This window comes from Podarcis bocagei (genome assembly GCF_964188305.1).
Source record: "Podarcis bocagei genome assembly, chromosome: 1".
Lineage (NCBI taxonomy): Eukaryota > Metazoa > Chordata > Lepidosauria > Squamata > Lacertidae > Podarcis > Podarcis bocagei.
Genome location: NC_138125.1, coordinates 10,805,797 through 10,823,071, shown reverse-complemented (window position 1 = coordinate 10,823,071; position 17,275 = coordinate 10,805,797). Strand labels below are relative to the sequence as shown.

The 17,275-nt window shown below is 41.6% G+C and overlaps 1 protein-coding gene across 6 annotated transcripts in view; it reads left to right on the top strand.

Moving 5' to 3' along the window:
- PPP2R5E (protein phosphatase 2 regulatory subunit B'epsilon) overlaps positions 1-15,520 on the top strand; it is an 87,846-nt gene extending 72,326 nt beyond the window's left edge. For 5 of the 6 annotated variants that reach the window (XM_081192853.1, XM_081192851.1, XM_081192852.1 and 2 more), the window contains 9 exons: positions 50-109; positions 2,383-2,491; positions 4,348-4,401; positions 4,507-4,557; positions 5,634-5,753; positions 6,992-7,119; positions 10,334-10,435; positions 11,141-11,284; positions 13,214-15,520. In XM_081192853.1, coding sequence (XP_081048979.1) covers positions 50-109; positions 2,383-2,491; positions 4,348-4,401; positions 4,507-4,557; positions 5,634-5,753; positions 6,992-7,119; positions 10,334-10,435; positions 11,141-11,284; positions 13,214-13,313 — 868 coding nt within the window. In that variant the 3' untranslated portion in view covers positions 13,314-15,520. The remainder of the gene's footprint in view (positions 1-49; positions 110-2,382; positions 2,492-4,347; positions 4,402-4,506; positions 4,558-5,633; positions 5,754-6,991; positions 7,120-10,333; positions 10,436-11,140; positions 11,285-13,213) is intronic. The other variant, XM_081192855.1, reaches the window with a different exon arrangement.
- The last annotated feature ends 1,755 nt before the right edge of the window (positions 15,521-17,275 follow it).

The following is a 17,275-nucleotide window of genomic DNA, read 5'->3' as shown; positions in this document are numbered from 1 at the left end:
GTCTATGCAATTTGCTTAATTATTTAATGTATGTAATTTGTTTGGGCAGGTTTGTTTATGAAACTGAACACTTCAATGGTGTAGCTGAACTGCTGGAAATATTAGGAAGGTAAATAAAGTTTCGTTTTAAGGGCTGACCTCACCTACGACACTCCTTCTACATGATGACAAACTTGATGTGCGAAAAAGGTTATCTTAAATTTACTGACGGCCCAGAATGTTTCTGTGGAAGAAACCTCACTAGCAGTTGAACTGGCTTCCAGATAAGGGTGCTTGTGATAGTAAGCACATGGCCCAACTTTCAGTTTCCCAAAATGAGGGGTGTTAAAAAGTTGTAACATGACTTAAGAATTCAAAAGGTATTTTAATTAAATTGATATAATTTAGGTTTGCCTGGTAAGTTAAATGTGTGTGAAATTGCATAGAATTCATTAAAAATCATTGCCAAATACTTGTGGCAATTATTATTATTATTATTATTATTATTATTATTATTATTATTATTTATTACTATAATCACTACTACTATTTAGCATTATCTGACATTTTCATAAGGCAAAATTAATTTTTGTTTTGTTTTCCGAAAGCAGTTTATGTGCTTCTCCATCAACAGACTTACCAAGCTAACTGTTGTCCAATCACAAAAATAATAGCAGATTTGAATTCCTCACACTCAAAAACATATTTTTAAGACCCCTCGCTAAAGAGATTTGCAAAAAAGTTCAACTCCTAAAATGACATGCCCTAATGGCCCAAATGTGAGTTGCTGCCTTGCTATGGGGTCTCATAAGATGCATAAGATGCAGTGGTGCCGAACCAATTCTCAGCCCTGTTCTTTTTTCCTCCACTCACTTGTGCTGCACACAATAGTTCAAATGGAACTGCAGTTGTGCAGGGGGGAGTGAAGCTGTAGAAGGCCCTCTTTGAAATTCAGGAAAGATGTCATTGTCAGGAGTTCAGCTTACACTTGAGTAGGACCCTGGCAGAGACACATGCCTGACTGGCATGTTCTCTCCCTCTTAGTCGATCGTTCGGGAGCTTCATAAGCTTTCTTCAGCCCGAACATCACAGTGACTGATGCCAACTGACACTGGCACACTTAGTGATCCACAGAGTTTGCACAGTTGGCGTAACACACCTCAGCAATTCAGCATTTTGGCTAATCTACTTTATTTACATATAAACACACACGGAGCACTGCAACATGGCTCCCTCTCTGTCTAGCATCAGACAGCAAATAGAGAAAGAACAAAGGACAATAGTCCCACTTCATGGAACACAGTAACACAAACATCCTGTCTTCGTCACATCCCACTCTGTGGAGTCAAAACATATACCATCATGTGAAAGACAAAAATCCCATGACTGCAATCATAGATCAGGAATTCTGGCAGCCATGACTCTTGACTGCTGCGTTTCTGAGAGCACAAGGAAGCTAAATATGTGTCTTCCTGAAGTTGGACAGAGTTACTTGCCAGGGCTGGGATTCTGCCTTATCTGAGTTAGTTTAAGCTGTTCCTTATAATATTGGTTCTAAACTGGATCTAAAGGATTGGGTTGCTGGTGGGGATTGTCAGGCAATCTATGCTTTATTGGGCATCCGATTTTGGCAAGGTAGCTCTCACTGACATTTAAAGCGGCATTCAAATGCTATGAGGACCTGTATCCTTAGTTGCTTGGCATATGCTTAACTTCAGTTTAGAGGCAAGGTCAGGCTGTTAAGCTTTTCTGTGCTCCATTTTAGAGTTTCTAACGGCCCACACCTTGGGCTTGTTGATTTGGTTCCCAGGATTTTATTTGCATTGAGGTCAGGAGCAGACCTTGAGCTCATGTACTTTCTCTTTGTGGACTTACGGCCCATATGCTCCCTTGTCTGCTCGCTTTGATCCTGAAAGAGAAATCCTTGGCCTTTTCACTTGCAGGATCTGGCAGATTCCATCCTGAAGTGAAAGTAGTTTATTCAGTCACTTCTACCCACATCTGAAGAAGTGTGCATGCACACGAAAGCTTATACCAAGAACTAACTTAGTTGGTCTTTAAGGTGCTACAGGAAGGAATTTTTTTATTTTGACTTCTACCCACAGTGAGAGAGGACAAGAGACCCAAACTTGCTCATGATAACAGAATTCTCAGGGGTCAGATAATGAAAGGAAATCTGTATGGACAATTTTATAATATGCAGTGTTTGCACTTATTGGTAAAAGAATGCTTTTCTGCTTATAAATAAAATTTGCAAGATTACTTTTGTTCTCATGCAAATTTAGACCATGTTTCATGTGTGCCAGTTTCAAACGCTTGTTCTAGCTGTGATTAGATACAATCCAGTTCATTCTGTGTTAAGGAATACCTTGATACTAATAATGCTTCTTTTCTCCCTTCTAGTATTATCAATGGCTTTGCTTTACCTCTTAAAGCCGAGCATAAACAGTTTTTGGTGAAAGTACTGATTCCTCTACATACCGTTAGAAGTTTATCGCTCTTCCATGCACAGGTAAAAACTTCCATACAAATGTTTGTTTGTTTTTTGTTTCTTGCTTTTGTTAGAACCAGTGTGGCCGGCACTTCTGTATGTGCTGAGTTGGAAATAGATTTAACCAAACCCTTTACGAAAACAGAAACATGTAGAGTCCAGCAGACATATTTTTGCTTGCCCCTTGTGTTCACCAGAGACTGCCTGCAATTGGGCAAGAATCTCCAGCAACCCATCCACTTCTGTCAGTCTGTTCTTACAAGGTTATTTGGCTAGGTGAGCGGGATGTTTTCTCTAGTTCAGCCCTGAGCCCACAATGCAGTGCTTAGGTAAGCTAAGGAGGTACAAGGCTACTGGCTGTTTTGCTGAAACAGAGCTACTGCTAATTGTATCTTAATTGTTTAGTGTTGCCTTAGGATGAGGGCGCACACAAAGTTTGAAAGCTAAACTTACATCAGTTTGCACAAGTGTCTGTCTTCAGTGTTGATGAATACAAACAACCCCTGTTTTAGGCGCGACCGAAATGTGCATGATTGTGCACATGCACATTGCGGCAAATCGGGAAGGGACCAGGAAACGTCCTAAAAGGGATGGATGGGGCAGGGTGTTTTAATTGCACACAATTTCACGCAAGTGTGCAACGCCCTGGAATGCAAGACCCATCCAGATCTGGGACTGCCTGTACAGCTTCCCTGTTTATTTATTTTTTACTTTTTTTTGGTTTGGGTGCTTTATTCCACTCTGTAATTGGGGCTTGGCAGCTAGACATGCCTGCCAGCTAACTTGGGGAGGAGCACTACAGCCCGAGTCAGACACCTCCTCCCCTTTCCTCCCGCCTTCTTACTTTTGCCACTCCAGTGAATCTGTAGTCAGCTGACACAAAGCCCCTAAGGGTAGCATCTTCCACTGTTCTTGATGGGAGAGGCGACTGCAGGGAATAATAAGTGGGGAGTGTGGCTGTGTGTTTCTGAAAGTGTTTGCTGCTTCCAAAAGCCAGTTGTTGAGGTGGTTGGTTAGAATGAAAATGTTGCCTTCCTCTGCTGCAAGGTGATGGTGAAGCAACAGTGGTGTCAGATTTAGCCTGCAGGCTGCCATTCTGCACACCACTGCTTTGAATTCCTGGCACAAATTCTGAACCAGCACCTATACTCTTTAGTATTCTTGCTTTCCTAAGTTTGACTACAAATCTTCTCATTGAACAGCAGCATGTCCCCCCATTTCCTGCTCTCCAAACCTTTGCCTCTGATATCCCTGCAGAGGGAGCCTTGCTAGCTTAATATTTCTGTACGCCAGTCTTCAGCTGTGCTAACTCAACTCACGTGCCCTAGTGCTGCCAGAAACGTAGAAGAAAAACATCCACAGCACAATGAAGCATTCAGTGCCGAAATTCAGATGGTTTCAGACTCACATTTATCTAGTTGCTTTAGTATACTGAGGATCTTGGTGTGTTGGTCAATGTTGCAGTTTGATGGAACTCCACATCTTTCAATCTTCATTTGAAATGGAAACTGCTAGCAGAATAAGACTTGGATACAAAGCTGCCCCTGTGTAATTTGAGGGTTGTTGCATCATCATCATCATTATTCTTATAGGACCACTGATTTATCTCTTCCTGCTACAGCTCCCTGCATTACTTCCTAATATTTTACAGTGGGCATCATTAATTGTTGCTCTTTGTAGTTGCAGGAGGATGCAGCAGGTCAGGGGAAACCTAGTGCCATGAAGGAAGTCTGTTCGTTGCAGTTAGGATTCTGGATGTATATCTGGATTAATACCTTAATTAATTAAATACCATAATGATATTTTTTATTCTTTTTTATTCTTTTTGCGTTTTCAAGAAAATACTTTAATGCAATGTTTTCTTACATATTTTGCAGTTGGCGTATTGCATAGTGCAGTTTCTGGAGAAAGACCCTTCACTCACAGAGCCCGTAAGTATGATCTATACATGTCTCTTTTTATCTTGAGAGTTGGCTTCAGATACCTGTGTATTTCTGTATCTAAATGGACTGTTCATTATCTCTTCTTCAATGCAGGTCATTAGAGGTTTAATGAAATTCTGGCCAAAAACTTGCAGTCAAAAAGAAGTAAGTAATGGGGCGTCGATCGTCTTCCTGTTGAAAACAGAATCTGTAGAAAAAGGGAACATTGGGCCATCTCTTATTATATTGCAAATGCCATTTAATGTAAGCAAGTGTAAAGGGATGCACATTTCAGACAAAAATATCTTAATCACATATATATGCTCATGGGGTCTGAACTGCTGGTGGCTGATGAGTAGAGAGACCTTGGAAATAGCTAGATGAAGATGGCAGCCCAGGGTATGCAGCAGCTGTGGGAAAAGGCATATTCCGTGCTTGGGATCATCAGAGTGCTTAGAGTGTTCAACTAGGGGGACTTGGGTTCAAATCTTCACTCGGCCATGAAGCTAACTGGGTGGCCTTTGGTCAACCATTGCCTCTCAGGCCAATCTCTCACACAGGGCAGCTTTGAGGATAAAATGGTGAGGACCCAGCCATGTGTGCTGTTTTGAGCTCTTTAGAGAAATGATAGGATAGAAACCTTACAAGTAACCCAATAGTATTTTGTAGTACAATGGAAAATGTAGGTGTCTTTGAGGAAAGTTAAACGATTCTATTAAATGATTTTAGATGCAGATTATTATTTTTTTGACATTCATCATTGACTACTCAGAAGCCATAGGTTTATTGCTTTGCACAAAGGTTGACAGCAGCCCAATTAGCAACCATTGTATGCTGCATATTCTTGTAGGAGTAAAATAATGGCTACCCTCCTTAGTGCCATCTGTAAAAAGTAAGCTGTCCACCCTACTTAGCTGTTAATAGTGTCAATTTTTAAGAGCGGTTGGAAATGTTTGCATGTGCTCTTTAATTGTGACATTTGCAAGTTTATTTTGGTGCAGAGTCTTACTGACTTGATTGAAGTGTGCTTGTTCCTATGCCAATAAATGGTGCTGGGTTTTGCATTTACTTCCTAAGAAGTATATGCATGATTGCAGCCAGTTTCTGCAAATGAAGGGTATATTGTTCTTGTGCATTATCTCTACTGGCATAACTAGAAGCTGAGTTAATGCTTCCTTCAAAATTTATTTCCGAATGCAAACAGAAGACCTCTGAATTTAATACTTCCTTTCTCACTTTAGGTCATGTTCCTTGGAGAGCTGGAGGAGATATTGGATGTGATTGAACCCTCACAGTTTGTCAAAATTCAAGAACCCTTGTTTAAACAAATAGCTAAGTGTGTGTCTAGCCCTCACTTTCAGGTCAGTATTGGCAGCCAGAAACTCAGAAGCAAATTGTATGTTGCATGTACATAAACTGTGGCACCATTTTTTAATATGGGAAGTCACTTCAGAAGAGGGAGATTCTGAGCAGTGAAGCAAGTTTTGGAGGATGCTTAGCCTTTTCCCAGTGGAGTACAGGATCAGGTTTAAGGTGCTGGTTTTAACCTTTAAAGCCCTATATGGCCTAGGACTCTCAAACCTACGGGATCTGCTCTCCTGGTATGCCCCATGGAGGACCTTCTGGTCCGCAAATAATAACATCTTTGAGGTCCTGGGCCTCAAGGAAATTAGACTGGCCTCAACCAGAGCCAAGGCCTTTTTGGCCGTGGCCCCAACCTGGTAGAATGCTCTGCCACAAGAGACCAGGGCCCTGCGGGATCTGACATCTTTCCACAGAGCCTGCAAGATGGAGCTGTTCCGCCAGGCCTTTGGTTAGGGTCCTGTTTGGTTGGGGTCTGACTCCCCCCCTTCTTATAAAAACTTATACGAAAGTGGCCCCGCAACTTTTCTCACAGGTTTATATAAGATCAGTACAAACAGTTAGGCTGATGAGCATTTAAGGTCCCCAGCCCTAATCTGTGGGCTGTCACCTGATTGGATTTCACTTTGATTCTGATTTGATTTTAGGATGTATTTTAATTGATTGCCTGATTTTATGTTAATATGTTATATATTTGATGTTAGCCACTCTGAGCCTGGTTTTGGCCGGGGAGGGCAGGGTAAAAATAATTATAATTATAATTTATTATTTATACAAAATATTAAAATACAGTAATCCATCAAACATTAAACACTTCCCTAAACAGGGCTGCCTTCAGATGTCTTCTAAAAGTCTGGTAGTTGTTGTTCTCTTTGACATCTGGTGGGAGGGCATTCCACAGGGCGGGTGCCGCTACCGAAAAGGCCCTCTGCCTGGTTCCCTGTAACTTGGCTTCTCACAGCGAGGGAACCGCCAGAAGGCCCTGTCCTACCACTTTGCCGTGCAATATTGTTTCCTCTCAATAGATTTCCCCTAATGGAATACCACATGTGCATTTACTTGCTGACCCCAATATGTTTAGGGCTTTAAAGGTTAATTCCAGCACTTTTAAGTTGGGCCCATAAACAGTACTGGAAAACAGTACAGATGGCAAAGCACTGGCATAATATGGTTGTACTTACTGGAATTGTTACCTGATCTAGGAAATAAAAGAATACCATTTCCCCCTTTTTCCAAGGTGGCTGAAAGAGCACTGTACTATTGGAATAATGAATACATCATGAGTTTGATAGAGGAGAATTCCAATGTAATACTTCCCATAATGTTTTCCAGTCTGTACAGGATTTCCAAAGAACACTGGAACCCGTAAGTGTTTTTCTTTGTTTTATTTTTTAAAAAACCCATTGTTGTATATTTGCAACACATTGAAAATCTTAGATTTGTACCTTTCACAGAGCTGTTTTCTAACCAATGAAATACTGCTTATCTGACCTGTCTTGACATTTCACCACTTGCAGGGTTTTACAGCATAGACTTGACACCAAATGCACTTAACTCTAGAGTTGCACAATGAGAGCAGTGCTTTTGCAAGCACTTAGGATATTTACCTGAAGTGTATGCACGAAACTTGTTTCTGGGATACCATACAATTGAGAAAGTTGCAGTGTTTCTCATATATATAGTGCTAGCTGACAGTATGGTACTTGCAGTATGATAGAATAAGCTTGCAGATGCTCCTCTGAGATCCTTGGTGGGAGAGGTTAAGAAGAGGAGAAAACACGAATTGCAGAGATAATAAATCCCTGTACGTGCTCTGGTCCATGGGGTCACGAAGAGTCGGACACGACTAAACGACTAAACAACATAGTTGGAATGTGGCCTTGCCTCGTTGTGTACATGGTCACTTAGGAAAATAAAGGTAAAGGTAAAGGTACCCCTGCCTGTACAGGCCAGTCGTGTCCGACTCTAGGGTTGCGTGCTCATCTCGCTCTAGAGGTCGTGAGCCGGCGCCGTCCGAAGACACTTCCGGGTCACGTGGCCAGCGTGACGAAGCTGCAGCTGGCGAGCCAGCATCAGTGCAGCACACGGAATGCCGTTTACCTTCCCGCTATAAAGCGGTACCTATTTATCTACTTGCACTTTTAAGGGTGCTTTCGAACTGCTAGGTGGGCAGGAGCTGGGACAGAGCAACGGGAGCTCACCCCGCCGCGGGGATTCGAACCGCCGACCATACGATCAGCAAGTCCTAGGCGCTGAGGTTTTACCCACAGCGCCACCCGCGTCCCTCTTAGGAAAATAGATAAGGTTAAAACTTTTGGAAATTAGAGGAGACTTGGTTGGCTCTCCAAAGCGACTCTCATTATGATCTGGCCTATTTACTTGAAAAGGGATATTGGAACCTCTTCATAGATATTTGGTGCATAGCCGTATTGTGAGCAAAAGTATGATGATTTCCAAGTTGGACTATTACAGATCTTTGAACAGAAACATGTCATCTAGAGACTTGCAGAACCTGGAAAAGGTTTCACCAGTTTGAAGGGTCCGTTTCTCAGGAACGGAAAGTTTATTTATTTATTTTTTGTAAAAAACCTGTACAGATCATTGTTCAAACCAAGTTTCACAAAGCTGTTCACAGTTAAACCATAATATAATTTTGAAACTAAATAAAAACAAAAAAATAATAATTTCATTTTTTCAAAACAGCACAGAAACCTGCTGAAACAAGCAGCACCAGTTAGTAGTACCTGGCATGATATGTCCATATTAAATATTGAGTTGGGAAAGCGCAAAGTTCATTCCATATCCTGAGCTAGCATATTGGCAGATGCTCTGATTCTTGTATCCCCCACCCCCAAAGACTAAACTGTACAGTGGTGCCTCGCAAGACGAAAATAATCCGTTCCGCGAGTCTCTTTGTCTAGCGGTTTTTTCATCTTGCGAAGCAACCCTATTAGCGGCTTAGCAGATTAGCGCTATTAGCGGTTTAGCGGCTATTAAAGGCTTAGCGGCTTAGCGGCTAAAAGGCTATTAGCGGCTTAGAAAAGGGGGGGGAGCGAAAAAAATGGCAAGACTTGCAAGACTTTTTCATCTTGCGAAGCAAGCCCATAGGGAAATTCGTCTAGCGAAGCAACACAAAAACGGAAAACCCTTTCGTCTAGCGGGTTTTTTGTCTTGCGAGGCATTCGCCTTGCGGGGCACCACTGTATTATTAAAAATCTAGCCAAAAGAATGTGAAGAATTTGCAGTTCACTGGGACCAGGGAGGTTGGTTTACTGTTCTTCCTCAGACCGGTTGTGTGGAGGATTGTGTCACAGTTGAGTGATGTTGATGTCACTAGTACCTTGCGTATCAGGAACTTTGAAACAAAGGATCTATCATAGAATTAGAGTTGGAAGGAAGCGCTGAGGGTCATCTATCCTCTAGTCCAACCACCTGCAGTGCAGGACTCCTGTCCACAGCTGTCCCGGGGGGGGGGGGGGCCTGAACCGCCAACCTTCTGGTCAACAGCCAGATGCACTGACCTATTGCGCCACAGAGATGTGCATCCCGTATTTTTAAAAGGTGCCTTTTGCCGCTCTGCAGCTGCAACATTGCCACTTTACAGCAATATCCTCCAGATAAAACCTTAATACGATTTACTTTTGCCCTAGTCTTCAGAGCACTGCACTGATAAGCCCTGTGGTATTTTGTGGGGTCTGCAGTAGGAGACAGCCTTGAGGTGCACAGACAGGTCATCAAAAGCTTACTCAAGAGGGCTTATGGGAGATGAGTCCCTGGTTTTCTTACACTTTCTTCTTCTGGGTCTCCTTAACAGGACATGCAGTAAGTTCAGTAGTACTTACTTCTACATGCATATATTGCACTGAGCTTCTACGGGGTAATAAAGAAAAAATATAAACATGAAAGTCCTTTTTTATTTAAGATGAGGTTCTCTGCTCCTCCTCAGTGCTTCTCTCATTCCATTTCCTTTTTCTAATTCTAGTCTTCCTTTCCCCCAGTCCTTTTTCTTATAGTTTCTTTTGCCATTGTCCCAGCTTATTAGCATAGAAGGACTGGAGTTGACTAGAGGGTATCTTGAGGTTCCCAGTCCTTGGAGAACTTAGCACTAGGGTGCACAGATGAAAGGAATGAAAAAGTTGGGATCACCTGCCTGGTACCATGCTAAGTTTTGTGTTAAATCTTCCTGCATTCTCTCCCTGCTTTTCATATGTTTCTGCAAAACTTGAGTTCTAAACTTCAGTTGCCCCCTCTGCTCTTCCCCCATAAAGTAATAGCATCTTGAGTTTGGCTTATCGCTGTTCCTTTTACATTGAAACACTGCAGAATTTGAAAAGGCTCCACACACTGTATTCAGCTGTGGTTGCTGACACTTCCCAGTACAACATTTATTGATGCAGGATTCTGTTTCCATTGACCCATTATAGATTTGGGGAAGACTGGAAGGGGACACACCTTGGATGATGCCAGAGCTGTGTGTCCTATGACACAGATACATCAAATCAGAACGGTGTTGTTGGCACGAAAAGATCCGTCCCGTTTGAACGGCAAATTAACGGACTCTTTCTTTCACGATTCACAGGGCTATTGTGGCTTTAGTATACAACGTGCTGAAGGCATTTATGGAAATGAACAGCGCCATGTTTGACGAGCTGACGGCCACTTACAAGTCAGATCGCCAGCGGTAACTTTCTATAGCCTTTTTTTTATTTTATTTTGTCAGCTGTGCATAAAGCCTGCTGTTTTTAGTTTTGGTTCTTTTTTTATTTAAACACTTTGCAGTAATTGCATAATTCCCACACATGATTGATTGCAATGCCTCATTCCCCCCCCTCCCCGCATGCTCATTAGCCTGGCGCCTGCAAGACGTATAGATGGTTGTTTTTTTCCTTCCCTTTATGAGATACAGTACCCATTGCGTAGCTTGTGAACTTGCATTCCTCACAGAACTTCTTTTGGCTCTATGTTCTTAAAGACTTAATTGTATCAAGAATTTCAATAGTAAAAAATAAAAATAATTTCTTTTTTTATTAACCCCCACCCCACCCCAAACTCATCAATTTGCCTTCACTTTGCTTTGAAGATGGTGTCCAGAATGCATACAAGAACTCTTTGCGAGTCAAGAAAGCTTTCGGCAATTAACTCTCATAACTTGCGTCTGACCTTTATTGGAATCTCTAAGCAAAGTGACCCCCTTCCCCCCCCCCCAGCCTTCCTTGCTTTCCTTCTCCATAATATCTTGATACATTTAAGGCTTTGACATTGCTGGATCTAGAAGAAGTGCCATCCATACGATCATTAGTTGCACCTTAGTTTAAAATGTTTCTCTGTCTTTCCCTTAATCACCCTTCTCCAATTATAGTGCATCATCTTTTGTCTGAAATTTCAGCTTATCCAAAGCAGCAGGTGAAACTAATGAGGAAACTTCGGGAACTCCGGGCAGTTTGCGACTTGGTGAAAGTCGTGCCTTTTGTGAGACTCGGGGTTCCCACAAGCAAAGCGAAGGGTACTGTATGTCATCAAGCCTTGTTAGGTTAGTATAGCCTCTCACACGTTCTTGGAGGCCCTAATGTTGTTCAGTTCCATCACCAGGCTGACAGCTCTCTGCTTAACATTAAAAAGAAAACTCAAAGAAATGTAAATAGAGGGGTACCAAGTACCCCTTAGCTTTAATAGACTTTATGCCTGTACGCACAGCAAGTCAGTTATGATTGATTTGTTAATGTTTTGTCTAAGCTAGGCTAGGCTTCTTACACAGTGGCCCAGGACCATCAGGGTATCGGGGATGCTGCTGTGTGGATTTAGTGTGGCCCTTTTTGTAAACATTACGCAAGTTTCAACAAGAAACTGGTTAGATTCCTAACAATTATTAGTGAAGTATTGATTGTTTTTCTGGCAATGGGTGTTTCTGGCGTTTGGTCACCTCGAAAGGTCAAAGCTGAGGCTTCCATCTACGTGCAGGAAACACATTTTTAAAATCATGACATCTTGGAGGCAAGGATCCGGAAAGTTATTTCATTCATCGAGAATCTCCGGCGTGGTTTTCGACCTTTTTGTCTTTGAACAGCAGGCTCCCATGTCACACCATGATCAGCTTTGAACATTCACTCGGTCTCAAAAATGGTTTTCCGTGTGGCATTGCGGGGTGTTTGAGAAACACAAGCCTAAAGCCTCCCTGGCTGCTAGCACAAAACTCGATGCACTGTTGTTTGGATTCCAGCAGTAAAAAAGACAAGGCATTGCTCAAGTAGAGGATACACTTTGCTAAGGAGTAAGCACTATTGTTTTCACTGGGGTCTCCTCCATAATGAATAGCGGTAGGATAGTAGTCCAGGATTGTTCTAGTATACAGAATTTTGCCATTTTTAACTATGTACACTATGTATAGTTGACAACTGTGACATTATCTATTGCCTGCCAAGTCAATATCCGGTGTTTTTAAAAAGTTAAGTAGCTATATTTTAATGCATTTTTAATCTTTTGCTGGAAGCAGCCCTGAGTGGCTGGGGAAACCCAGCCAGATGGGTGGGGTATAAATATTTTTTTAAAAATTATTATTATTGTTATTATTATTATTGTTACTATTACTACGATAAACTTGGGTATAATTCATTAGCTCTCTGGCAACTTGAAAGTTATGCACATATCAAGTTTATGATCCTGAGAAATAGAAAGGTTAAGTAGCAGTTTCTGTTTTGTGAAAGGTTGGACCTGGAATTTTGGTCACTTGTCTGGCTGGAGTTCCAATGGTTTCATTGGTGGTTTCATTGGAAAGAAGCTTAGGACAGTTTTCTGTAAATAATGATGACGATAAGAATGTATGGGGAAGGAGAGAACAAGAAATGGAATAATAATGTCCGGTAATTAAAAAGAGATCCAATGAGTTCGCTAGAAAGAAAAATAAATCCACTCGTCACGGATGACATACATTGCCAAATGAAGCTCCACTGGCTTCCATCTCCATAGTATTTGAAGGAACATATTGGGCAGCATGGGTTTGTAATGGCTTCAAATACAGGAACACAATTCCTTACCCTCCAAAACGTCTGCAGTAGTGCATTTGGTATGTAATTGTTTTTATTCTACCTTTGTTTTGCTCTAGAAGGCAGGTTTTCATTAACTCGGATAAAGAAATCCCAGTAAGTGCAGGACAAGACCAGGAAATAGAGCAAGCGGTGTGATTCCGAAGTCTTGCCAGACTGGGTAGCACTGGATGCTGCAAGGCACCACCGGCTTGGGGTTGTTCCTGCGAATGCCTGGCACTATTCAGTTGCGGGGTTCTTGTGTGTGCAGCCTTAAGAGGTTTCAGAGAAAATGCAAAGCGTTGGGACACCCCAGTGCATCGTTCTACCTCTAGTGCCGTTTTCTTTCTGTAGCTGTACTGATGTAAGAAACAAGGGGCTCGTGAAAACCTGACTTTTCCCTCTAATGCTTCTCTTCCCCCTTCCCCTTAATTTAACAGCGAGAAGAAAAAGGAGAAGGAACGTGAAGAACTATGGAAGAAACTGGAGGATTTGGAACTAAAGCGGGGTCTTAGACGGGATGGGATAATTCCAACTTAACAAAAAGCAGCAAAGCAGCATTTAAATAACCTGTGGAGTCACACATGTATGTAGTAGAAGATGGAGCAACAGTTTTCTGTATTGTGCAACTTTACAGTAGATTTCACATTTGTTTCATTATTACAACAGCACTGTATATATCTGTCTCTAAGTAAAGGAAAACAAACAAACAAAAAAAGAACTTCAATCCAAAGTTTGGACAACAGATGGACTTCTCAGAACTTTGCAAAAATGATCATTGTTTTAACCCTTCTTTAAACCAGTCTTCAAAAGATCTGTCGAAATTGCTATGTCCAAATTCCATTGTCAGGACCTCTTCTTCCTTATTTATCATTAGCAGAGAGTGATACAACTTCAAATGTGAACAATCTTAAATTTAGCTTGTCTTTCTGCTAAACTGTTAAATGTATTTATAGTAAAAGAGAGAGAGAGAGAAAAAGATTGTCATTTTCTTATGAGTTTGTGTAACATCTTTCTCCTCCAGATAACTATGCTGTCATTTGACTTGGATTTTTTGTTTTTGTTTTTTTCCTTTTTTTTGCACATCTTCATGAGTTGAATGTTTATACAGATCAGGGCCGTAAAAAGAAAAAAAAAATAGAGGCCCTTTAAATGCTAAGAGTTTGTTCTGGTATACGCAACTTTTGAGTACCAGACCTGCTTTGGTGCTCCTTCAGTGTGAACATTACGAGTAACTATAATGTGGTTATAGGCGGACTTGGGAGGTGTGCATTGGGATTTGCCAATGAATCAGTTGCTTGCGAATCCCAGCTCACCTCACCAGTCCTTATCAAAGTGTGCAGTGGCAACAACGCAGACTTCAGTATCCAACCAGTATTAAGCTGTACACGGTTGATAAAATGACCAGATTTGTCTTAGGAATACTGAGGATAAATTATTGCATTGCTATACATTTTCTTTAGGCTATTTGGAAATAATAAAACAAGAGTACATCTAAAAAAAAATTGATCGTGTATGGTCATCATGGAGCTAATATGGGGGTGGGGGGGGAGTTGAGCAGACAGGTTGGATTGTTTGAAGTTGTTGCCTTACCTTTCTAAATATTTATTAAACATTCCAGCCAAAAAAGAAAAGGAAAAAAAAAGATTCTGTGGTGGTTTTTGCAACTCTGTTTCTTATCACAGCAACATCTTGTTTTGAGCTGGAATGGATTATGGATAACATACTTCAGCATTCTGAACTTGGGTGCTCATTTCCTAATTACTGTATTTGTTACAAAAAGTGGTTCTAAGAAATACTATTGGGGAGCGGGGGGGAAGAGAATATTCCAATTCTGGCAAACCTAATGTCTTGAGTATTAATAATAAAATTTTAAATGATTTTATATCAAAGGTGCATTGTGACCAAATTGTTTAAGGTTAAAAACAAAGCAAAAAAAATATATATGGGAAAAAGAGAGGGCTGTATTATAAATATACATTACTGGCTATCTGCTTTGTATTTAAAAGTGGAATCTCACATCTTTGGTAGATAAAATGCTGATAAGACTTGTGTACAGTATATATTTAGCTAATGCAGGTACATTATTATATACCGTAAGGTATGTGTTTTTCAGGATTTTTCTCCAGGATGCTTTTGAACTGTTATAGACAACATATGACAACAATGATTGATAATCCTAAACCATTGATCCAGCAGTATTTACAGTATAAAGCTGAATTGGTGTTCATAAGTCTTTTGTGATAGTCGCAAACATGAATTTACAACCTGTTGCCATTGATAGAAGTACAGTATAAATACGAGCTTGTATATTTTTCTTCCTGCCATTTGGTAGAGTTGGGGGTTTCTTGTTTCCAGGCCAAATAAATAAATAAATAAAATGAGAGAGCAGGGAGATTCCCCTCTCTTGTCAGACGGACTACTGTTTCGGGGTTACCAGGTCACAGTTTGTACATGTGAGTCTTTGCACATGGATATTGTAAACTCAAGAGCTTTGTAAAAACTTGACACTGCTAATTCATGGGGGGGAGGGCGGGTGGAAACGAGAAGTAAACTAGTCATATGCAACACCAAACACAACATGGTTTAATGGGATTAAGCTAAGCCTCTTTTAAGAACATTGACTGGGACTCAATGTATACATGGCAGATGCTGCCATAGGTGAAACGTTCTATTTTAAAAAAAAAGTGCTGGAGCAAAAGGTGCAAGCTGAAATACTGAAGATGAAATAAATTTATAACAAATCATATCCCTTAGACGTCCTTGATTTTGACCAGTCTTTTGTTTCTGCTACGGATTTTGAAGTTAACCCATGCCTAAAATAGGCTTCAACGAGAACGTTTTACACACCTGACTAAAACATTTTACAGTCGTGAAAAGCATATTAAAGCAGCAGTGTAAATGTTATATGCTATTATGATGGTGTTAAAACACACACATGTGTAATTAGGAAAAAGTGGTATATCTTTGAAGGAGGGTCAGTTGATTGCTTGACTCCCGGATATTTGCAGTCATCTTGCAACGGGGGACACATTCCAGGCCGTTTGTCACATAGGCGCTGAATACTCTTCATGAGCGGAAGGTATGGAAATTCAGCCTGAGAGCCAGCCTTTCTCATGCCTTTCTTTGAGCAAAGAAATAAATACAACAAAGAGACTAGGACGCAGCTCCCAGGGTCAACAAATGATCTTCCTGGACTGTATGTAAGTAAAAAGAGTCAGGCGGGAGATAGCTGGGGGCAGACTGAGGCAGTTGAAGCAGCCCCTCATTTAGGGCCGGCGCACCCATGAGGCAAGGTGAGGGGACTGCCTCAGGCAGCAGCATCCCCAGGGGCAGCAGATCCCAATGTCCGTTTTCCTTCCTCCTCTGTTCCTAACATAGACCTCCTGTGGTTGGGAGTAGGACATCAATTTATGGTTCCACCTCAAGTGCAAAAACGTATTGGGCTGGCCCCTGCCCAGCCCGCCTTAATGAAGCGGCCTACACTATGAAAACAAAACACTTTTCATGCACAGATATTTTATCTGCCTTTCAAAACACATGAAACGCTTGAGAGGGCGCTGAGGCACCAGGAAACGCAGCATTGTGTCTGCGCACTGAGCTTATATTTTTTGCTCTATAAGACTCACTTTTTCCCTCCTAAAAAGTAAGGGGGAATGTGTGTGCGTGTTATGGAGCGAATGCAGGCTGCGCAGCTATCCCAGAAGCCAGAACAGCAAGAGGGATTGCTGCTTTCACTGCGCAGTGATTCCTCTTGCTGTTCTGGCTTCTGAGATTCAGAATATTTTTTTCCTTGTTTTCCTCCTCCAAAAACTAGATGAGTCTTGTGGTCTGGTGCGTCTTATAGAGCGAAAAATACGGTAAATTATGTTTACAGCCGCAGGATCTCTTACTATTATGGGGCAGCCACAATTATGCACTTTAAAAGCCTTTTGTATGCTTTGGTTTTTTTAAAAAGGGGAGTGGAAATCAAGTTGATAGCTGTGATTCCCCAGCCCAAGGGTAGCTTATATTCTGCTGCAGTTGGACTCTGTCTCCCATCGGCCTCAGCCAGGAAGGCCCAAGGGCCAGGGATGATGGGAGCTGTAACCTCTGGAGGGCTGCACTTTGGCTACGCCTTCAGGCGTGGGGAACTTGTGGTCCTCCAGGTATGGCTGAACTACAACTCCCATCTTCCCTAGCAGCTGGCCATGCATGCTGGGGCTGATGGGAGATTCGGTTCAATTTTTTTTTAAAAAAATCCTGTCACGTCTCATTCAGATGAATCGTAAATTGGCTTACAAATGACAAATACAGTGGTACCTCGGGTTACAAACACTTCGGGTTACGGACTCCCCTAACCCGGAAGTAGTACCTCGGGTTAAGAACTTTACCTCAGGATGAGAACAGAAATTGTGTGGCAGCAGCGGGAGGCCCCATTATCTAAAGTGGTACCTCAGGTTAAGAACGGATCTCCAGAACGAATTAAGTTTGTAACCAGAGGTACCACTGTAATAACATAA